Source organism: Poromitra crassiceps, assembly GCF_964638095.1.
Source record: "Poromitra crassiceps genome assembly, chromosome: 12".
Taxonomy (NCBI): domain Eukaryota; kingdom Metazoa; phylum Chordata; class Actinopteri; order Beryciformes; family Melamphaidae; genus Poromitra; species Poromitra crassiceps.
In genome coordinates, this window is record NC_139632.1 from 45,920,765 (window position 1) to 45,944,177 (window position 23,413).

The following is a 23,413-nucleotide window of genomic DNA, read 5'->3' on the forward strand; positions in this document are numbered from 1 at the left end:
GAGTACGCTAATACAACATTATTTAATTGAATTATTGAAACGGCCCGGCCCCGGCCCGGCCCGGACCTATTAATTAAAAATAAATAAAAAACAAGCCCGGCCTCGGCCCGTTTTGGTCGGCCCGAGGGGCCCGTGAGGGTACCCTCGGGTTTGCAGCTCTCTAATTCAATATTACTAAACTTTGAATAAACAAGCAAACAGCACTCTGTGCAGCAGCAGGGCACTAGTCTTATATTAATTGAGATGGGACGATATATTTTTCTCACAATACAATTCCATATGTGATATGGGGTTGTGACATGGGGTTCAGATTAGGCACGGGACAATATTAAATATTCAAGTCATGATTATCCTGTCCAAAATGATTCACGATATTATCCCAATAATCATCAAAATACTGTTGTATGCATAAAACTCAGCGGTAAACGATGAAGCAAATTAGCTATTTAGCTACATAGCTAACGTTACCTATCTAATGTTAGCTATTTAGCTAAATAGCTAATTCGCTTCATTTTAACAAGTTCACTGGTGACCAAAATGTTAACTGAGGTTGACAACACACGGTATCATAACAATTAGATAAATGTCAACACTAGCCTCTTGCTACATTAATGTTAAGTAGTAGTTAGTTCATTTTACCTTGAGTTCAGTGTGCAGATCTGGATGGCGGTCACGGAGATGGCCGTGTAAACAGCTGGTGTTGGACTTCAGGGCAGACACCCTCTTCAGGCACGCTCTGCAGTGGATCTCATCTTTCTTTCGTTCCTTAGTTTTGAATCCGTAGTACTTCCACACAGGCGCTTTATTCCTATTGTCTGCAGCATACAATGGGAATGGGCCAGCCGAGCCTTGAGCCGTGGTGACGTCTGGCTGGATAGATGTGGGCTCCCCCTTGTGGCAAATGACAATTCAAAATAAATTAGGAAATAAACAGGACTATGTTAATGAGCTAAGCAGATTTTTCAAGTCACTCGTAAGGATATTCATGCTCATTATGAGGATATTCACGATGATCCCCTATAATGGAAAATCACAAAGATAAAATTATATTGTCATAGACTGTTGTTGCATAGTTGATTTCTCTATTGCTGACTAAAATGTGTTATTGTAAGTCGCTTTGGATAAAAGCGTCTGCCAAATGATGTAATGTAATGTATTGTTTTTTTTGCGATAAAAGATAAAATCTTATTTCCTCCAATCCCAAGTTCAGATATCGCCATTCGTTTTCTGCTCTGCAATACCGTCATCCCATCCTTATATATTACACATAACCCGTTATGATAATGAGGTTATTAAGATAACTAATGCAGTAATTGTCTTCACATAACACATAAGTGGATTTAATATGAACTCTGTGTTGAAATCAGTTTTTCCTAGTCAATATGCTAATTTATGTAGCAAGGTACTAATCAAATCGTAGACACTGAGGGAGAAACATCGAGTACAAAGTTTCCATCATGTGTTCGAGTTATTCTGTTCAGAACAATGTGACAGAAAAATAACGACACAGATTTCCCTCCTAGTCTGGGAAGCTAAATCCTTGATCCTTCCTGCCATGAGCCCATCTCTCTGAAGCTTTACGCTCCTGTCGCCCCCACAAAAACATCTCATCTGTTCATAGAGTTGTTTCATAACAAAAAGACAGTTTACAATTTGTCTGCTGAGAACTATCCTGATAGGACCTTTAAAGTGTAACAGCACTCATCAAAAACGAACTAACTCAATTCACCTTCCACTGTGTTGTTTCCATTTATAACACAATCACTTTCTACAGGAAAATACAAAATGAGATATCGACCATTTAAAAAGTAGTGACACCTACTCATTCAAAGTGATTGATAACAAAGTTAAAATAAATTGTGGTACTGTTTAAAAACAATAGTAGGTAAAGTTGTTTGGCTTTTCATTTCAGAAATATTGGATGATTATTATATATATTTTTAATTATCATGTATAATATAAGTAATTTACTTTTCATGAACGTGGCACTGGCAGCAAATTCTACCATTCAGAACAGACTGCCATGCTATGACCGTTATCCAACACTCACAAGAGGCTTGAACATTTCTCCTGACTCCCTGTTACCTGCTGACTGGGGTGTGGTTTATGCTTGTGGCAGGTGACGGACACGACGTTACCTGCTGACTGGGGTGTGGTTTATGCTTGTGGCAGGTGACGGACACGACGTTACCTGCTGACTGGGGTGTGGTTTATGCTTGTGGCAGGTGACGGACACGACGTTACCTGCTGACTGGGGTGTGGTTTATGCTTGTGGCAGGTGACGGACACGACGTTACCTGCTGACTGGGGTGTGGTTTATGCTTGTGGCAGGTGACGGACACGACGTTACCTGCTGACTGGGGTGTGGTTTATGCTTGTGGCAGGTGACGGACACGACGTTACCTGCTGACTGGGGTGTGGTTTATGCTTGTGGCAGGTGACGGACACGACGTTACCTGCTGACTGGGGTGTGGTTTATGCTTGTGGCAGGTGACGGACACGACGTAGGGCCAATCCGCGGGCTTCATGACGACACCGGCGATGTGGGCACAGGTGACATGGAAGGAGGTGCCGCAGTTCTCAAACGAGCACTGGATGCAGGCGCTCTGGTTCCGGTTGGCAGTGGTCTTGCTGTGGCAGTACTTACACTTCTGCAATTCAAAAGTATAACAAATACAAAATAAATTAATAAATATAATAATAACAACAACAACAAATAACAGTGTTAGGCTTGGTGGTTTGTGTAAGAGTAATAAAATTCACAATTGCAGAAAAGAGGCACGCACATCCAACGTCAAAAAGTAAAAAAAACAGGTGCAGGACCGAAGTGCAAGTGAGGACAAAAAATAGTTGAGTCCACACACTCAAGTCTGAGGAAGGCCTTTGTTTTTGGTGTAATTGAAGTAAATTCTACTGTTGCATTTTCTGTATATGACTGCCAGCTAAGTACCGTAAATTCCGGACTATAAGGCGCACCGGTCTATAAGCCGCACCTTCAAAGTTGACTATTTTTTTCTTATATAAGCCGCACCGGACTATAAGCCGCGGGTGTTTTAATGGTATTTTTTGTTTTTTTTTACAGTGCACACAGTGTCCGCGGTGTGGTGAAAAGAGGGCAAGAGAGGAAATTAAAACAGAAGTGGATTTATAGTTAGAAAGAGTGCTAAAGAAGAGAGAATTCCGTTTTTTATTTTTTTATTTTAGTTACTCACAGTACTATTGACCAGTCCAACTCAAAAGATATTCGGCAGTTTCACTTTGAGCTCTTGTTCCGCCGCTGTCCATCAATGGTTATGACGAGTCTCGCTGGGTACAGTACGCCAAAGCGATATCCATTGACTCGATGATGCTGTTGTATGTTGCGCGTTTCTGTTGCACCAACGCGGAGAGGTCCTGCCGGACGAAAAAGCGCGTACCCTCCCAGGTGAGGGGCTTCTTCCCCGCAGCCTGGAGGATGAGTTGACGGTCGGGCCAGCGGAGTAGGCAGATGAAGATGGCCCTCGGTGGCAGGCCGGGGTCTGGACGTGGCCGAGGCGCCCGGTGTGCCCTGTCCACCTCTGGTGGTTTCTCGCCTTCCTTCAGGTCCAGGATGTAACACAGGATTTTGCCACGAAAGCGTCCATGTCACCAATCTCAGCTCCCTCTTTTACATTGATCAGGCGAATGTTATTTCTTTTACTCCTGCTGATTAAGTCATCAACCTGCGTGTGCAGGGTTTCGATTTTGCATTTTATCCATTTTCGGACTCACTGTGTTGTTTTTGTCCTCCAGTGCGCTGATGCGCTTTTCCGCATTATAAACTCTGTTCACGGTTGCCTTAGTTTCTTTAGTGAGTGAGTGGATGGACTTCTGCACGTTTTCAAACTTGTTTTCAAGCTGCTCAAAACCTCTGAGCGATGTCGGACTTAATCGATAGTGTTTCACGGAGTAAAAGTTTAGCCCAAGCCGTGTATCTCCAGCCTCCAGCAGGTGAGTCATTTCCTCATTCATGGCGTGATTGCTTCGTCTTTTTCTTTCTGCTTACCTGTGTTGTGTTATGTTATGTTATGTTATGTTGTTAAAAGAGGGCAAGAGAGGAAATTAAAACAGAAGTGGATTTATAGTTAGAAAGAGTGCTAAAAAAGAGAGATTTTTTTTTTTTTTTGGAAAAAATCCATAGATAAGCCGCACCGTTATATAAGCCGCAGGGGCCAAAAAAGGCCAAAAAACGGGAAAAAAGCCGCGGCTTATAGTCCGGAATTTACGGTACTTAACACGTTCACTGCCGTGGACAAGATATCTCGTCAAGCAGAAACCAACGGTTGACTGCCAATGACGAGATATCTCGTCCAAAAAAAAAAAAAAAAATTTTGACGGTGGGACGTCGATCAACCCCTTTTACATCTCCTATTAAAATATGGGAGGTATTGAATGTGTATAATCTATTTTACCGACCCACTAAGTGGCGACAGTGCTCTCCAGACGAGAGAAAGCCAAGCAAAAACAGCCGCGTGAGGAAGCCATTCTCATGAAAATGGATTGGCGAAAACGCTTTCGCTTTCGCGCAGGGAGCTGGCGGTGGGGGATTGCAAATTTGCATAATAGATTACGGGTGGAACACACTTTGAAACACGCAGCATAAATAAGACCAGAATCGCAAAAGCTTCATCAAAGCTCTCGACCGAAACCCCAAGAAACGAGCGAGCCGATCCAGACTCGCCCAAAGAGCGGCCGCCAGCAGACAGGCAGCAGCAGCAGCAGCAACTCGCTTGTGACACGCCCGCTGCAGAGCCAGGGAGGCAGGAGGAGAACACACACGGAGGGAGGAGTTTGAAGGAGAGGGGGGTTTCCTGCTGTTATGGAGGAAATTACTGTTCAAAACTATTGTTTAGATGTCTGACGTCTTACTGATGCCAAAAATGAATGGTTAAAGTGACTGTTCTATCGAATTTCACAAAAAGCCATTTATCTCAGCTGAAATTTTCAGACGCTGAAACCATGCTGTATTCAAGTGCTAATGCCTACATAACTACTAACTCTACAAACTAACTCTTTTAGACAGAGAAAGCACACATTCTATTAGTTCTTTTGAGATATTTTGTGTTCACAAAATCTTAGCAGAAAATAATCCTCGGCTGTTGAAAGATGAGCCAGAATCCTCAAAAAAAAACCTTGGCAGAAGCTACCTACAGTAAAAAAAAAACGGCTGGCAGTGAATGTGTTAAAATGTAAATATTAAAGGCAGGATACCAAATGTCAGGATAGCAAAACGAGGGCTGCTGGAGTGCTGTTCCCTGTGCAGATCAAAGAGCAGAGCAAGGCAGCAACATGACACTTATTACTGGGGCTGACTTTACAGCAACATGACACTTCTTACTGGGGCTGCCCTTGTTAAAATTGTATGCATCGTCCAGATGTAATGTTAAAGTTTGAACAAAATGAGCATCAAAAAGTTTTACAATTTTAGAAAAGTATCTGAAAGCAAAATCAGGTCCACTGTCAGTGTTTCAGTGGGGTTTGGCAGGTCCACTGTCAGTGTTTCAGTGGGGTTTGGCATGCAGTCAAACTCCAACTGGAGACCGCAGGAAGGAACCCTTATAAACATGGTGCGAGGGACCAGCAGTTTAAATCGGTTTGTCCTCTCACATCTCTGATTCTGTTTGGTACTCTACCCCAACAAGTCTCTATTCATTAAAAATAGAATGGAGGTTTTGAGGTTGAGAGCGTCTGTGCATCAAGAGCTTTGTGCAGTCATCAGCCAGATTCAACTTTTTTATTTGCCGATAACAGCTGCCTGATCCGTCGCTATCAAGTTTCAGAACGGTTCGTTCCATCTTTTACTCTAAGCATCCTTTAGCATCTTGCATCATTTGTTCTAACCCTACTTTGCACATTCATACAAGCCCATTTTCTATTCTGTCTTCTAGCGATTTCCTCTTCAAATCCCTCTCCATGTTAACTCTGTTCTCTCGCCCGTTCCGTGCTCTCATCCCGGGTGGGAACTTACCAGCAGCCGGCCTGCCAGATGCTGCTAAATCTCTGCCTGAGGCTGGGAACTTTGTCTGCTCTTCCTGCCTCTTTGACAGGTAAACCCACCTCCCCTCCCCCCAAATCATGTGACCACCTATTTCTATTTCAACAACCTACTACCTGTGGAAGACGGAAAATATCTGGAGGAATACAACCCTACCCATCAAAACAAAAGTGAAGATATTCAACACCACAAGTGTCATTGTGCTCCTGTACGGTTGTGAATCATGAGCCCAAAGACATGTTAAGGAAGATCAACTCTTTTGCAACATCATCTTACTATAAGAATGAGAAGTGTCCGTGTGTGAGCAGAACTTTGTTCGGCCACAGCTATACCATTCTACGTGCGAACGGGCTGAACATTTCAGGAAGTGTAAAGAGCACCCATGCGGGTGACCTGAGGGAGCCAGATTAGCTAATTTACCTAAGTATGTTCCTGGCTGAGGCTATAAGTTCAGTGATGATGTAATCAGTGATGTCATCATCAGTGATTATGTCATGTTCCAGACCAGGGGCGGCCTAACTCCCACGGGTCCACTAGTGCTATAGAATAATGCTTGACATTAAAAGTTTGGAAGATATAAAATGCAGAAATGTAAACCAGGGTAAACTCAAAACTCCTCATCCAGTGATAAACTGCCAATTTATGTTGCTGGGGCCACATTCTCAGACTACCAGATGAAGAACCCGCAAAACAATATGCGGGAAGAGGAGACCCGGTAGACAAAATACAAGCTATCTGAGTGCAACAGCTGCTTGGGGACAGGGAAGGGCTTGCCTGGGACCACGGTGGGATGGAGATGTTTGGGGACAGGGAAGGGCTTGCCTGGGACCACGGTGGGATGGAGATGTTTGGGGACAGGGAAGGGCTTGCCTGGGACCACGGTGGGATGGAGATGTTTGGGGACAGGGAAGGGCTTGCCTGGGACCACGGTGGGATGGAGATGTTTGGGGACAGGGAAGGGCTTGCCTGGGACCACGGTGGGATGGAGGAAACTTGTGGTCACCTGCTCTGCAGTTGACTGATGATGATGATGACTATTCTTCACTTTCAACCCTCCATCTCTCTCATCTTCATTCATCCCTCTTTTATGATCTCTCCATTCAGATCAAACACAGAAAGACAGAACTAGCGACTGGTTCACAATAAACCAAATACACAAAGTAAAAAATAAAAAAAATAGACAGCGCTGGTAAGCAGGAGTTGGGTTTCCATCCACCTGTTTTTATGCGGATTTCCAATTTGCACATAAAAAACCTGAGTGGAAACAGTGCAAAATGAAAAAAAAATATTGCAAAAACGTTTTCATGCTTGGGGAGGTGGAAGAGATGGGCGTATCGATAAAAGGTAAATGCGATACTACAAGCAGTGGAAAAAGATGAAGCGAATCTTGTGTCATTCAAAAACCACGCAGCTTTATGTTGAAATGTCGGCGTAGCCTACACTAAATAGGGCTACACTTGTAAGGTAAATAAGCATCACAAGTTTTAGACCGCCGTGGTGTGTTTAACACTTTGAGTGCCACGGCCCTTGGGCAAAAGGTTGCTGTACTGTGCCACATAGGCCGCAATGCATTTTAATATAGCCATATCATTTTTTGTGTTCCTCTTATATGGACAACCAATAGCCTCAATGAAACTTTGAACCCTTCTGTTTCATTTTAAAAAAAAACTGTGTTTATAAACCGTTCCATTTTGGAAATACACCCCTCTGAAAAAGAGTGTTTTCGACCGAAAAGAGCATGCTGAAATTAGTTTCTGAGATAATCACATCTTTATGTTAGAAAGGCGACAGAATGAATTCTGCTTTGAGTTGAACAAAATGCTATAGCTGAAATGAAAGGTTAGAATGTCTAGTTTACCTGCGGGAAAAAGTATGTCAAAAGAAACTACACATTGAAAGCTTTCATTTTATGTGTAACATAATAACAATATTCAAAACACAACATGTCCTGCACTGTTTTATCACCCCTTGTTTTATCATTCAAGCACATCATTGACTCTGAAGCTAATATTTTCTGATATAATGACACCTCAAAAATAATTTCCTTCAATAAAAGAGTGAAAACAAAGGAGTTTTGTTTGGCCAAATAATATGTTTTAGCTGCAACCAGCAGCGCTGGCCCCTGCGTGCGCAGACCCTACACCTTCTTGCTGGTCTTGATTTACTGCTGGTGGGCATCAGATAGCCTATTCTAGCTTGTTTGCTCTCTATGCATCGAGCCTGCTGTTGTATGCTGTTAGTGCCCTGCGTGCCCCACCCCCCTCCTCCTCCTCCTTGCGTGGTGGGAGGAGTGTCTCTGCTGCGGTTTGCGCTGAGTTTGATCTGCACTGAAAAGTCCGCTGCCTGCATCCCCCCGCTTTTTTACAGCGTGTCCTCGGCTCCCAGCTGAGAATAATGTAACTTTTCAGAAAGACGCTGGTGTCGCCGTGTCGGCAACTAAATCATATGGATGGACTATCGCAGCCGACACGGATGGGGCTCAATTGTGGCAGCAGATGACTGCTTTTCACAGGCACAGCTAACGTAACGTTATGCTTCAAGCATATCGACTTCTTCTCTCTTTTCTCCTGGCCTTTGTCTAATCGGGAGGGCACTGTCGCCACCTAAGGGTTCTGTAAAATAGGTTAGACACATTCAATAGCTCCCATATTGTAAGAGGCGATGTAAGAGGCTTAGATCGACATCCCTCCGTCAAAATATGAATTTGGAGTTATTGACGCCATTTGGCGTCGCTGGCAGCGTACGGGAAATTTCTCTTGACGCCATATGGCGTCGCTGGCACTCAATGTGTTAAACAGAAGAAGACTGGGATTAATGTGCGATTTCAATACGTTTTCCAGGAGCGGTTTTTCCTAACACACACGCGCACACACACACACACACGACAGATCACAGCGGTGGCACCGTAGTGGAGCGCGGGGAAGGAGATCGATAAAAAAAATTATGTCTTTATTAAAGTGCCAATACTTAATTTTTGCACCGACACGGGGAAACGCACAACAGCTCTCAACAGGGCCGTCCCATGTGATATTTCAGCGGCTGGACGGGAGCGATTTATAGCTTCCCACCTGTCAGAACCACAGAGGAGCACGGGAGACATTTATCAATCGAAGCCTCCTTCATTTGTCTCTACTCATTTGTTTGTTTATCCCTTATTTCCTCGGACCTTTTTGCATTTCCGGTCTGAACACAGCCAAAGAGTATAGCGAGACAAGAGAAGATGCTCTTCTGCTTCTTTTCTTTGTTTTTTTAATCAAGCAGCATGCCGTTTTGTCAGATATCTGGGGGGGTATGGCCCCCCTTTAAGCAGAAGCCTTTAGGACAAAATGGCTTTAAGAGAATGAAAAGCATAACATTCAATCAGATGTGACTAAACGTTTTGACTGGTAGCGTACACTTAATGTGTACAAACATACTTCATCACAATAAAATAATTAAATCTTGAAAGAAACCTACCAAACCCTGACTTAATTTCACCTTTTAAGCTGATCCAGAGGGACTTATGAGTGATCAGTTCCAGGACCCTGACAATATGGTCACAAAACTGGTTCTTGCTGGATTCAAATCCCACAACCTTTTGGTTACACTGAGGCACACTGCCACCTCCAAAATTACAGCAGCAGATATGATCAACACAACCGATAAAAGGATAATCTTGGTGAGCTCTGTGTGTGTGTGTGTGTGTGTGTGTGTGTGTGTGTGTGTGTGTGTGTGTGTGTGTGTGTGTGTGTGTGTATGCGTGTATGCATGTAAAAGGGAGAGTGGACAGGTGGAAAGATTCAACAGTTTTCTAAAGATGGCAGGATGATTTATTTAAGCAGCGTGAGGCGGCTCTCTAACGAACAGGAAAAACCTCTGTACCTCCCAAAGCTCATCGCCTCCTTTGGGAAAAGTACAGCTTTTGAGGATTTGTGCAGCGTTCGTGTGGCTGAGAAAACGTTGACAAAACGCAGCTCGTGTGGAATCTCTCTCTCTCTCTCTCTCTCTTCGAAAGCCAAACTTTCAAAGATGGAGGGGGGGGGGGGGGGGGGGGGGGGGGGGGAGAATAAAAAAAAGAAAACACAAATTGCTTGCTGAGCACGGTGCAATATAAACTGGCTCCGAGGGCGCGTGTTCACATTTGATCAGTTCAGTCATCCGAATCATTAGAGAGTGCAGCGCGTCTTTTCATGGCCTTTTAAGAAGAGGGGGAGGAAACCTGCGCTGACAGCACTTGGATGCAAACGACAGCCGGCTTGTCTTTGCTAGATTATTCAGAGAGAAAGGGAGGGAGAGGGTGACATTATTTGTAGATTTGTGACAACGCGGGTCCGAGTGAACGGAAAGAGAGAGACGAGAAGAGGTCGGGATGGAGGGATGAAGAGAGGGGAGGGAGGGAGAGAGGGGAGGGAGGGAGAGAGGGGAGGGAGGGAGGGAGGGGAGGGAGGGAGAGAGGGGAGGGAGGGGAGGGAGGGAGAGAGGGGAGGGAGGGGAGGGAGGGAGAGAGGGGAGGGAGGGAGAGAGGGGAGGGAGGGAGGGGGGTGTGGCAGCGATGGAGAAATTGCCTCCTGCCCGCGGGATCGATGCAGTTCATTTGGCGCAGTGAGAAACGACAGCTGATTATTCTGCCATTCCGCCCGGCACATCTTACTTTACCCGCGCGCCGTCCTCTCGCCTCGCAGAAACACCATCTATCCACCCGGCGGGGAAGGAGGGACGGTGACAGAGAGAGTGACAGATGGCGAAGCGAAGCGCAACAAAGACGCCGGAGAGTGCAGGAGAGAGACTGTAAGAGAGCCAGAGAGGGACGTGAGGGATGCAGAGAGGTGCAGGAGAGAGACTGTAAGAGAGCCAGAGAGGGACGTGAGGGATGGAGAGAGGTGCAGGAGAGAGACTGTAAGAGAGCCAGAGAGGGACGTGAGGGATGCAGAGAGGTGCAGGAGAGAGACTGTAAGAGAGCCAGAGAGGGACGTGAGGGATGGAGAGAGGTGCAGGAGAGAGACTGTAAGAGAGCCAGAGAGGGACGTGAGGGATGCAGAGAGGTGCAGGAGAGAGACTGTAAGAGAGCCAGAGAGGGACATGAGGGATGCAGAGAGAGGTGCAGGAGAGAGACTGTAAGAGAGCCAGAGAGGGACGTGAGGGATGGAGAGAGGTGCAGGAGAGAGACTGTAAGAGAGCCAGAGAGGGACGTGAGGGATGCAGAGAGGTGCAGGAGAGAGACTGTAAGAGAGCCAGAGAGGGACGTGAGGGATGGAGAGAGGTGCAGGAGAGAGACTGTAAGAGAGCCAGAGAGGGACGTGAGGGATGCAGAGAGGTGCAGGAGAGAGACTGTAAGAGAGCCAGAGAGGGACGTGAGGGATGGAGAGAGGTGCAGGAGAGAGACTGTAAGAGAGCCAGAGAGGGACGTGAGGGATGGAGAGAGGTGCAGGAGAGAGACTGTAAGAGAGCCAGAGAGGGACATGAGGGATGGAGGTGCAGGAGACAGACTGTAAGAGAGCCAGAGAGGGACGTGAGGGATGGAGAGAGGTGCAGGAGAGAGACTGTAAGAGAGCCAGAGAGGGACGTGAGGGATGCAGAGAGGTGCAGGAGAGAGACTGTAAGAGAGCCAGAGAGGGACGTGAGGGATGGAGAGAGGTGCAGGAGAGAGACTGTAAGAGAGCCAGAGAGGGACGTGAGGGATGCAGAGAGGTGCAGGAGAGAGACTGTAAGAGAGCCAGAGAGGGACGTGAGGGATGCAGAGAGGTGCAGGAGAGAGACTGTAAGAGAGCCAGAGAGGGACGTGAGGGATGCAGAGAGAGGTGCAGGAGAGAGACTGTAAGAGAGCCAGAGAGGGACGTGAGGGATGGAGAGAGGTGCAGGAGAGAGACTGTAAGAGAGCCAGAGAGGGACGTGAGAGATGGAGAGAGGTGCAGGAGAGAGACTGTAAGAGAGCCAGAGAGGGACGTGAGGGATGGAGAGAGGAGCAGGAGAGAGACTGTAAGAGAGCCAGAGAGGGACGTGAGGGATGCAGAGAGGAGCAGGAGAGAGACTGTAAGAGAGCCAGAGAGGGACGTGAGGGATGGAGAGAGGAGCAGGAGAGAGACTGTAAGAGAGCCAGAGAGGGACGTGAGGGGTGGAGAGAGGTGCAGGAGAGAGACTGTAAGAGAGCCAGAGAGGGACGTGAGGGATGCAGAGAGGTGCAGGAGAGAGACTGTAAGAGAGCCAGAGAGGGACGTGAGAGATGGAGAGAGGTGCAGGAGAGAGACTGTAAGAGAGCCAGAGAGGGACGTGAGGGATGGAGAGAGGTGCAGGAGAGAGACTGTAAGAGAGCCAGAGAGGGACGTGAGGGATGGAGAGAGGAGCAGGAGAGAGACTGTAAGAGAGCCAGAGAGGGACGTGAGAGATGGAGAGAGGTGCAGGAGAGAGACTGTAAGAGAGCCAGAGAGGGACGTGAGGGATGCAGAGAGGTGCAGGAGAGAGACTGTAAGAGAGCCAGAGAGGGACGTGAGGGATGGAGAGAGGTGCAGGAGAGAGACTGTAAGAGAGCCAGAGAGGGACGTGAGGGATGGAGAGAGGTGCAGGAGAGAGACTGTAAGAGAGCCAGAGAGGGACGTGAGAGATGGAGAGAGGTGCAGGAGAGAGACTGTAAGAGAGCCAGAGAGGGACGTGAGAGATGCAGAGAGGTGCAGGAGAGAGACTGTAAGAGAGCCAGAGAGGGACGTGAGGGATGGAGAGAGGTGCAGGAGAGAGACTGTAAGAGAGCCAGAGAGGGACGTGAGGGATGGAGAGGTGCAGGAGAGAGACTGTAAGAGAGCCAGAGAGGGACGTGAGGGATGCAGAGAGGTGCAGGAGAGAGACTGTAAGAGAGCCAGAGAGGGACGTGAGGGATGGAGAGAGGTGCAGGAGAGAGACTGTAAGAGAGCCAGAGAGGGACGTGAGGGATGGAGAGAGGATACGATCACCAAGGACAGGAGAGCGAGGAAGGAGGAATTCAACTGTGTGGTGCGGTGAGGAACGAGGAGGCAACTTGGTGGCTGTGTGGCGGCCATTTTGAGAGTGAAGGGGGAGGAAACTGTAAAGACGCGTTAAGTGGTATTTAAGTGTATTTAAGTGGTATTTAAGTGGTATTTGGATGCCGACCAGCGTTAGTTTGGCATCAACACCGTGTAATAAGCACTTTTTTAGGTAGAGTCACGATATGATTCGATACAACCATGATGATGTAATAAATACAAGTCAATTACAAGAAAGTCTGACTTTGCGGAATTAAAATGTTTTCTTTCCATATATTTCTGAGCCACACATCTTTCTAGTGATGGCATTGGCTGGTAGAGCGTGAACAACAATTAAAAAATATCAGCTTGTGAAATTGTCTCTTGTGATTACTACAGCAAAATAAAATTTAACGGAACAAACATTGTTGATTTGTTTTTCTGACTCAAGATACTACGCATTGTCACATTTTTGTATTGTGATATAATTTAATTATTATGTATTTTCCCATCCCCTACTATCCATCTTTTGGCGGAAAGGTTGACGGTTCAATACCTCCTACAGCCAACATGGGTCAGTCAACAGCGGATGTTTTCTTGAGCTTGACGTTGCTCACTCAATTTAACAGTCTGGGCTAAACACCTGGGGCCAGCTCCCGGCTGCACCAAGTGGTCTTAACTATGCCTGGTCGTAACTCCTACGTCGGTCTTAGTTAAGACCAGTCTTTAGAGTGGATTTATGCCTGTTGCACCAACACGGCTTACGTCTGGTCTTAACTATGCTGGTCGTAGCAATGCGCGTCCATGTGAATTGCCAGGGAATGCCCCCTGATTGGATGATGTTGCAAAAAATGTGCCTCGCGACCTGCTTGGAGCACTGTGCCACTACGCTCTCTCTCAGCCACTACTGTAAAACACCCTCCCTCCTCCCACCCTCCCTCGCTCCGGGGGAAAAATGGCGGCGATTGAGCCAGACAGACAGTCTGAATGAAATTGAATGTAACGTTCCCAATTCTATGTATTAAATTCAAAAAAATTAACAGCAACATTTGGGAAGGCTAAGCCACACAACTAGTTAGTTATAATCTAACATCGTGCTTTCAAAGACGGAGAACTGGCTGTGTTACGACGATGACGGTAAGGACTCAAAAAGGTCTCCGCGGAGACAGGCAGGCTCTACGCCTCCTCCTGACCAGGCGTAAGAGTTACGCCTGGGCGTAAGAGTTACGCCTGGGCGTAGTGAAAAGAAGGCTTAAGCCGTCTTGGTGCAACCGGCGTAGCTGTTAGGTCATAAAGTTACGACCAACTTAGCTTAAGACCAGTGTAAGACCAGTTGGTGCAACTGGCCCCTGAAATGGAAAGTGTAATAGCCTTTAGTTTACATGGTTGTGCGTCAAAGCCCTCGCCGAATGTGCTGAGGGGTGTGCTGTGGCCGGCGAGCCTGTCGGCACAGCTGGCGTGCAGCTCCTCGAAAATGTGGCTCGACGCAGCCGACCCGAACAGCGCAAGTATAATATAATGTAGATGGGGAGATAACAGGAGAGCGAGTGAAGCTATTACCAAGTATATGCACTACATTCTCTCCTTGGGCAAAACCTCTAGTCATTGAAATCCTAGTGAAATCACACAATTGACTCATTTTGCTGAGGACTCCCCTGCGACCCCTCGTCAAGCAGACGTTCGAGTATACGGGACTAGCTGTCACCGGCCAGGCTCTGAGTCGAGGCTGACGCACAAGTCTTAAGGTAAAGTCAACAGGTAAAAATACCCGCAGCCCTTTCCTCGGTCTCTATCCAAACTTACCAGACTCTTGCGTTTATCTGGGACGGCGCTGACGTCCACCGGTTCCCTCTTGATGGCGTTGATGAAGCGAGCCTCGGGCACGGCGATGGCACAGATCACGTGGACCCACCTGGAGAGGGAGGGAGGCACCGTCACATTGCAAACTCATGGAAGCTGCTCAGAGACGGCCACATGGGAAAAACCATATGCAGTGGAAAAAACTGAAACGAGGGAATGTGGACCACGAACCGGTTGTCTGAGGTGGTCTTCAAGGCTCCTCCCCGCAGGTTACAGAGGCAACACTCCTGGAAAACAGAAAAGCAGATGCAATTAGGTTTGGGCAGTGAGGGATTAGCAGGACACATGAGGTCCAGACCTCTGGGTTCAGCAGGACACATGAGGTCCAGACCTCTGGGTTCAGCAGGACACATGAGGTCCAGACCTCTGGGTTCAGCAGCAGGACACATGAGGTCCAGACCTCTGGGTTCAGCAGGACACATGAGGTCCAGACCTCTGGGTTCAGCAGGACACAGGAGGTCCAGACCTCTGGGTTCAGCAGGACACAGGAGGTCCAGACCTCTGGGTTCAGCAGCAGGACACATGAGGTCCAGACCTCTGGGTTCAGCAGGACACATGAGGTCCAGACCTCTGGGTTCAGCAGCAGGACACAGGAGGTCCAGACCTCTGGGTTCAGCAGGACACAGGAGGTCCAGACCTCTGGGTTCAGCAGCAGGACACATGAGGTCCAGACCTCTGGGTTCAGCAGGACACATGAGGTCCAGACCTCTGGGTTCAGCAGGACACAGGAGGTCCAGACCTCTGGGTTCAGCAGGACACAGGAGGTCCAGACCTCTGGGTTCAGCAGGACACAGGAGGTCCAGACCTCTGGGTTCAGCAGCAGGACACATGAGGTCCAGACCTCTGGGTTCAGCAGGACACATGAGGTCCAGACCTCTGGGTTCAGCAGGACACATGAGGTCCAGACCTCTGGGTTCAGCAGGACACAGGAGGTCCAGACCTCTGGGTTCAGCAGCAGGACACAGCAGGTCCAGACCTCTGGGTTCAGCAGCAGGACACAGGAGGTCCAGACCTCTGGGTTCAGCAGGACACATGAGGTCCAGACCTCTGGGTTCAGCAGCAGGACACAGGAGGTCCAGACCTCTGGGTTCAGCAGGACACATGAGGTCCAGACCTCTGGGTTCAGCAACAGGACACAGGAGGTCCAGACCTCTGGGTTCAGGAGGACACAGGAGGTCCAGACCTCTGGGTTCAGGAGGACACAGGAGGTCCAGACCTCTGAGTTCACACACATTTGACATTTTCCAGACATTCACTTTTTGATGGGATCTGCATGTACAGTATGTTGATAGCGACAGGGAAACATGATCAACTAGTCCTTATCACTCTATAGGTGAAGATCCTTTTTCACAATAACAGATTTTACACAATGTGAAACAATGGTTCTGTATCTGGACGAACAGTACTCAACAATGTTCCCCCCCCCCGACTACTCCAGACTGTTTTTGTCCAATCCAAACCCTTGTCTACTTCTCTTGGAGAAGATCAAAACTAGCTTGGTTCCTGTAGAGCGATTCAGAAAGACTAGTGTCTTTCTGGTGTTCCTCACTCAATCAAGCCCATCAGCACCTGTGCAGGCGGGACTCAAGTTTGAACCATTTGCGCAAAACGGGTTTTCATTGAAATCAGCCCCTTAATCAACATATTGTCCTGGCAGAGATGGTTTTCCACCTTTCCCAGACATATGTAGGAACCCAGAGATTTGGGTTTTGCGTCCTGTTGTGCAACGACTCACCACTGTCCAGGCGCCTGTTGCACACCGGGAGCACGTCCAGGACCTGCCGACAGAGTCCGGCTTCACACCATAACAACCTGTAGAAAATGAGAGAACACAAGACTTCACAACTCTGTCCCATAACATATAGCATTTAGTGGCACCTTCCAATGCCATGGGTGTATTCAGCAAAGGTGGCCCCGATGGGAAAGGAGCCCCTCACTCTGGCAGTGGCACTGACATATGGGAGTCTCTTTTAGGCCTCTGGCACCATCTCTCAAGATGTATTCAAAGCACACTCTTGTTCATACCCATCATTTGTACACTTGTTTTTTACTCTCCACTTTGCCACAAACCAGCCCGTTAACCAGTTTGTTTGTGCCTCATACATTTATTTGACCCATCTGCTCGTCACACAAATTTCCAATTTGGGTATATTTGCCAAAAGGCTGGTGTATTTCTGGAACAGCTGGAGCGGTTTGAATGATTTTTGTAGTTGGGTGTGTGGGAGCAGAGGGGGGGAGGGGGAGGGCATGTGTGGGAGCAGAGGGGGGGAGGGGGGGGCATGTGTGGGAGCAGAGGGGGGGGGGGGGCATGTGTGGGAGCAGAGAGGGGGGGGGGCATGTGTGGGAGCAGAGGGGGCAGGGTGTCTTCATGTCCTCTCTCATCAATAGCGGCCCGGGTGGCCCGGCTCATCCCTGGATGACTAATGAACTGGCCTGTTTGGCACAGTCCAGCTTTAGGGATAATAACAACCCAAGAGGCTTGGTCTGTGTGTGTGCGTGTGTGTGTGCGCGCGTGTGAGAGAGTTAGACCATGTGTGTGTGCGCGCGTGTGAGAGAGTTAGACCATGTGTGTGTGCGCGCGTGTGAGAGAGTTAGACCATGTGTGTGTGCGCGCGTGTGAGAGAGTTAGACCATGTGTGTGTGCGCGCGTGCCATGGTGTGTGTGTTCGTCCATGCAGTCATTTTTAGATGCTTGCCTTTGCTGGCAGCCACAAAAACATCCACATGTGCAGACAAAAGCAAATATTCATTACAGAACCAGTGATTTATTTGCACTGTGATAAAACAGATGCAAAGTGATAAAAAAAAAGAAAGAAATATAGACAATACAAGACAGAAAGAAGAGATCCTAATTTAGATCCCTCACATTTTAAAATTAGACCATTTTTTCTTTTTATTATAATACAAAATAGGCTTAATCCTACTATTTGGCAACATGCAGGAGAGGAAAGCGCAGAGAGATTCCCCCAGGGCGCGTGCGCACACACACACACACACACACACACACACACACACACACACACACACACACACACACACACACACACAGTTAACAAGCACACACACACAGTTAACACATTGAGTGCCAGCGACGCCATATGGCGTCATTAGAAATTTACCGTAGGCTGCCAGCGACGCCAAATGGCGTCAGTAACTCCAAATTGTTTTTTTGACGGGGGGGGGGGGGTGTCGATCTAAGCTTCTTACATCGCCTCTTACAATATTGTAGCTATTGGAGGTCTATAACCTATTTTACAAACCCATTAGGTGGCGACAGCACTCTCCTGATAAGAGAAAGTGGAGCCAAACACACAGAAGAAGTCGCTGGGGAAAAAGGAAATCGCATCGCATCCGTCCGTATGCATCGACATGCATGAAGCCAAACGCCAGCTGTGCCCGCAGCAGCTGCATCCGCTGTCACAACTGAGCACCTCCGTGTCCGCTGCGACAGCACATTCGCATAATCAGCCTTATTATTCTCAACTCGAAGCATGGGAGCCCGTGACAAACACACGCGGAACCAAAAAGCTGATTGTCGCGCACCCTTCACTGTGTGTGCACAGCAAACTCAGCAGAGAGCCAACAGACACACCCAGGAGGAGGCGTGTGCAGTTGAGGGGGGGGGGGGGCACGCAGAGCACGCAGAGCAGCATACACTTCACCCAGACAGACCCAGACATCAGAAAATTAGCTTCAGAGTCAGTGATGTGCTTGAAATGTTTAATTTCACAAAAGGCTCATTATCTCAGCTCGTAGAAAAAAAGGGCTGTTTTTGGTTCAATCAAGCTATCTTCTCCGGCTCATAACTAAAGAACGGAAAATGGGATCAATAAACTTTTTTTTGCAGGTGATAGAAGAGAGTCTCATCGTTATTTGTGCGTGTTCAGTGTTTACATAGTAATTATTAAAGAAATTATATGACTGTTTTAAAATGCATTGCGGCCTATGTGGCACAGCAAGCAACCTTTTGCCCAAGGGCCGTGGCACTCAAAGTGTTAACAAGCTGCCTGCCCTCTCACTTCACATTGACGAATGCTGTATGCCCTTAAAAGTCAGCTATCTCTGATAAAACATAACAAGGGGAGAAGTGGAAGTGGGGTAAATAAGAGATGGGAGGTTTATGGTGCGCTGCCTTCAGAGAGACCCTTTCATTGGCTGGTTTAACCCGAGTCGGGGAGAGTTAAACTAGAAGTCCCTCTGAAGCCGTTTTCACACATGCGCTTTATACCGGGAAATGACCAGAAAGTGGTCTATGCCTTTCATGTGTGAAAATAGTTTTCCGGTATAAGCGCGACCCCGTCATCGCGGACATTTCACCAGTTCAGAGGTTGTCAGAAGAGCGGTATGTCTGCTTCATGTGTGGGCGTGCAGATTTCCCCCCTCCCCTCTCTGCTCTCTCTGGCCAGTCCTTCAGTCAGCAGCCCGACACACAGGACACAGCGGCTTCTAGTCTGAAGCCGCCCAACGCTTGTTGAGAAAGCAAATGCACAAAGCGAAATGCTTACTTACGTTGCCGACAGCGAAGGCAAGCCCGGACACATCAAACGAAGCCAGTCTCTAAAAAGTGCTTCAACGTGACGCAGGCGAACGGATAAACATCGAACCAGCCAGGCTATTTCTCTCAGACACGGATCCCAACTTCTTCAAATATTTCAGTTCAAACACTGGTTAGCGAATGTGAATGATACAACATACATGCCCTCTTAAGTCAAATGAGTGTGATTTATTGTGTGACAAGCGAACTTATTTCACCATCGGAGTTTTGCCGACCCCCAAAATAAGGACGATTCCCCATCCAAGTGCACACGTCACTCCCCACCTGCTCTGCAGTGCCCCCCCCCCCCCCCCGACCCCCCTCAAATACAGATAATTTGACTGCTATATTCACACATGTGAGCCCTCAGGTGTGAAGGGAAATTCCGGGAAATGGCCGATATTGATTTACAGGCAATGTTCCTGTAGGCATGTGTGAAAACGGCTTGAGAGTGACAGTGTGTAGTGGAGTCTCCTCTTCTGCGCTGCTTATTTTCCAGCAGCACTCTCAGGGGTGTCGGGGGTAAAACATGTTGAGAAAGGCCCAGACTTTTGACAGGCTGGGGAGGGAGAGGCCGTCTCTCCAGCCAGTCAGTCCAGAACCTTGTCTGGCCCTGCAGCCGGCCCCAGGTGCTGATCTGAACCGGCTGAACAGAACCTTGTCTGGCCCTGCAGCCGGCCCCATGGCGCTGATCTGAACCGGCTGAACAGAACCTTGTCTGGCCCTGCAGCTGGCCCCAGGCGCTGATCTGAACCGGCTGAACAGAACCTTGTCTGGCCCTGCAGCCGGCCCCATGGCGCTGATCTGAACCGGCTGAAATCAAATGAGGCAGCGTGCCAACCAGTTGCCAATCCCTTCCTGTTGAACAGAATCAAACTATTCTACCACAACAGGAAGCACAAACTTTCTTTTTTGGCCTTCAGATTGAGCGTGTCTTTTTTTTCCCCAAAGAGTCCCAGTTCCACACCGTTAGGGAAGACTCCTACCGGTCTAATTTCTCAAAATATTACCTACAATATCACCTTTTTGCTGTGAGATATATTACAGAGGCTTGGGCATTGGGATATTTCATAATATCCAATATTGCGATATTGTGTGGATAGACCGATAAGCATAATAAATCAATAAGAATAAATCAATAAAAACGACGCAAACTGCAATAATATTGTATATTGTGAAATTTGGCGGGACAGAATTGCGATAATTATTAAATAATAATTATGTTAGAGGTGGGGAGGTAGCAATGAAGAGTGTAACCTCTGATCAGAAATAGTATTTCTTATACATTCTCTTATTGTGCTATGTTTCCAGTCAATGAAATTAACTCAAGACTGTCCCTGGCCGGAAACCACAGACTTAAGACAAGAGACACTGAATGATGTCACAAGCCTTTTAAAACAGCGTGATGCTGTGTTTTCAGCCTATGGCTGCTTTCAGTTTGCTTCCTTGCTTGATTTCCTCTGACTCTGGAGGGTTGTCTACTCACTGGCGTGGACCTGCATGCAGCAGGAGTGGCAGCACAGCAGCAGGCTGGTACCATCTTCTCCGATGTGGGAGTTGGTGGGCAGCGGCTCGCTGTTGCCGTTCCCGGCGCTGAAGCACATCTCAGGGATCATCGGGCGGGTATGGCTGCCGTGGCGGGGGATGGCGGTGTGCTGCGGGACGCTTTCCAGGAAGAGATCTTTGCCGGGCTGATAAGAAAGAAGATGACAGGATTAACACACTATTGACGACAGATTATCAGTTATATCTCTGACCCCTTATGATCCTAGCTATACCATAGATCTTTAGGCCTTCTGGTCAATCCCAAATCTTAAGACTTTACACTGAAACTGGGCCTTCTGCACCCCCTGAGCACCTACAAAGCGCTGACGCACTTGTTGAATTATTATTACCGTACTATTTTAGCAAAGGCTGAGCATCGTTGGAAATGTTTTGATACGGATGCCAGTTCCAGTCCTAGAGACAAAAAAACTAGACTTTTCTTCCTTGAATGAAAGCTCAATTCAGTATGCAACAGACCATGTTATTTTCTGTGTAACATTAGTTCATGCTATCTGCCTATCCTAATAGAACCAGACTATGTCCAATTGATTTCCTTGGTGCAAAATTCCCATAAACAAAAGTGGAAAGTGAGCTCTCATTTAATTTAAATCTAAATCTAAAAGTCAGGCTTATTGATAACGTTTGATGTGGTTAAAGTTCTACGGATGAGAAGATGTAGTGCCAAAGGGCTGTTTTTACAGCAAGGTAAAGCACTGAAAATGTTGTCAATATAGCATACACTTAAAACCCATATTGATTTGTTTATGTGGGCCGTCTTTTAGGTGGCTAAAATACTTGATGCTGCTGATCCTCCACAGCAAGACATTGCATTGACTACTCTCTGCTTCTCCAAACTACGACCCCGACCACCATCTATTGTATAAGAAGCTGATACAACCCCATGTCAAATCATCCAAACTATCCCTTTACATCATTTCCCACATTAGGATGAATTAAAAACTTAATATTGCACAAATGCCACTGCTATTATTATTACTGACCCGCTCATTTCTACTGCCACCAATAGACACACTGCATGAAATAGGCTATCACGGGGGAAAGCTCTCCATTCACTGCCATACACCAGCGTCATTTTCCTTGAATTAAACACAGCTAAAAGCTGTTGCGTGGTGGGCTGCGCAGACAACACATTTAAAAAATCAACAATTCAAAGTTTTTCTGTACTCCCGAGCAAAACAAGGAAGCCATTGAGAATTGGCAAGAAGAAAAATGTGGATCTAGCTGTCAAGGAAGTAAGTTGGAGTGTTCATCTTCCGTATATATGATCTTTGTGTGCAACACGTGACATAGGAGAACCCCAGGATTTTGGGGGGGTTGTTTGCCCCCATTTTGGCCGTGGTTTCTGAATGATGACATTACTACTGCAACTACCTCTACTACAACTATTCTACTTGACTGCTTCTACCTTTGTGTATGGGCAGAACAGCTTCTATCTTTGTGTACGGGCAGAACAGCTTCTATCTTTGTGTATGAGCAGAACAGCTTCTACCTTTGTGTACGGGCAGAACAGGGAGCAGATAGCACAGTGGGGTTCGAGCGACGCCACGGCCGCGTTAAAGGCTTTCTCTGCCAGGAAGTTGGGCGAGTGGTTCTGCCACAGGTGCTCCTCCTTCTTCATGTTGCCGTTCAGTGGAATGGGGGTGGATAGCTCTGGAAGTAAAAAGATGGTATAGAAATCAGATCAATTGAAACAAATATATATATATATATATTTTTAGGGTAGTAGCCAAGTTATTTCCTTGGGTTAAACACTTTTACAGATTGGACCATTGTATATTTTAGAGATATTCAAAGATGTTTCCCCCCAGAAATGGATATATACAGTAGCAGTAGGATCTCTTTAACATGGAAGGCCCGTCTAAGAGACAGAAACAGCACATTCAGTTTCAGACAATAACAACAAGAACAACACTAGTATAATTGGCTGATGAACACACACACACATAGCACAGGCATCAACAACTCCCTACTCTGGGTCTGCAATTGATTTCAGAGCACAGCCCGCCGAGGCTACAGACTCAGAGCGTCCGCTGGGCCTGGACAGAAAGCAGGAGGTTTGTCTTACAGCTCTCCTTTTCCTCCCACCTCCCCCCTCCTCCCTTTCCTGCATCCAGCCTCCTGAAGGACGGGGCGCAGAGTCCGGTCCCCTGCTGCCGCCCCAAAGTGACTTTGAAAGCAGGTAATTGGGAGTCATGATCCCCGGATCAATAACCGTCGGTCAGAAAGAAAAAAAAAAAGGGAGAAGACAGAAGAGAGGGGAGGGGAGCTTTACAGTCTAGATTTCATTATCCCCACAGGGAGCTTTACTCCGGCTTTGTTTTTCTTTCTCCGGATCGATAGTCAAAACACAAATGCCGTCTTCATTCAAACTACGGAGAGGACAATGAATGCATGAAGGAACAAAATAAGCAGAGGAAGAGAGAGGGAAAGACGGCTTTGTAGAGAGAGGCAGATGAAGATAGATTGATGGAGAATGACAGACGGGGAGAG

At 47.4% G+C, this 23,413-nt stretch overlaps 1 protein-coding gene across 1 annotated transcript in view; it reads right to left on the reverse strand.

The window, feature by feature from the left end:
- The window catches only part of kdm4b (lysine (K)-specific demethylase 4B), a 96,072-nt gene that overhangs the window by 13,283 nt on the left and 59,376 nt on the right, over positions 1 to 23,413 (reverse strand). The window contains exons 13-18 of the mRNA XM_083648013.1: positions 22,413 to 22,573; positions 20,844 to 21,048; positions 16,559 to 16,635; positions 14,995 to 15,050; positions 14,767 to 14,875; positions 2,457 to 2,651 (exon numbers count right to left, since the gene is read on the reverse strand). Of these exons, the coding sequence (XP_083504139.1) occupies positions 2,457 to 2,651; positions 14,767 to 14,875; positions 14,995 to 15,050; positions 16,559 to 16,635; positions 20,844 to 21,048; positions 22,413 to 22,573 (803 nt within the window). The remainder of the gene's footprint in view (positions 1 to 2,456; positions 2,652 to 14,766; positions 14,876 to 14,994; positions 15,051 to 16,558; positions 16,636 to 20,843; positions 21,049 to 22,412; positions 22,574 to 23,413) is intronic.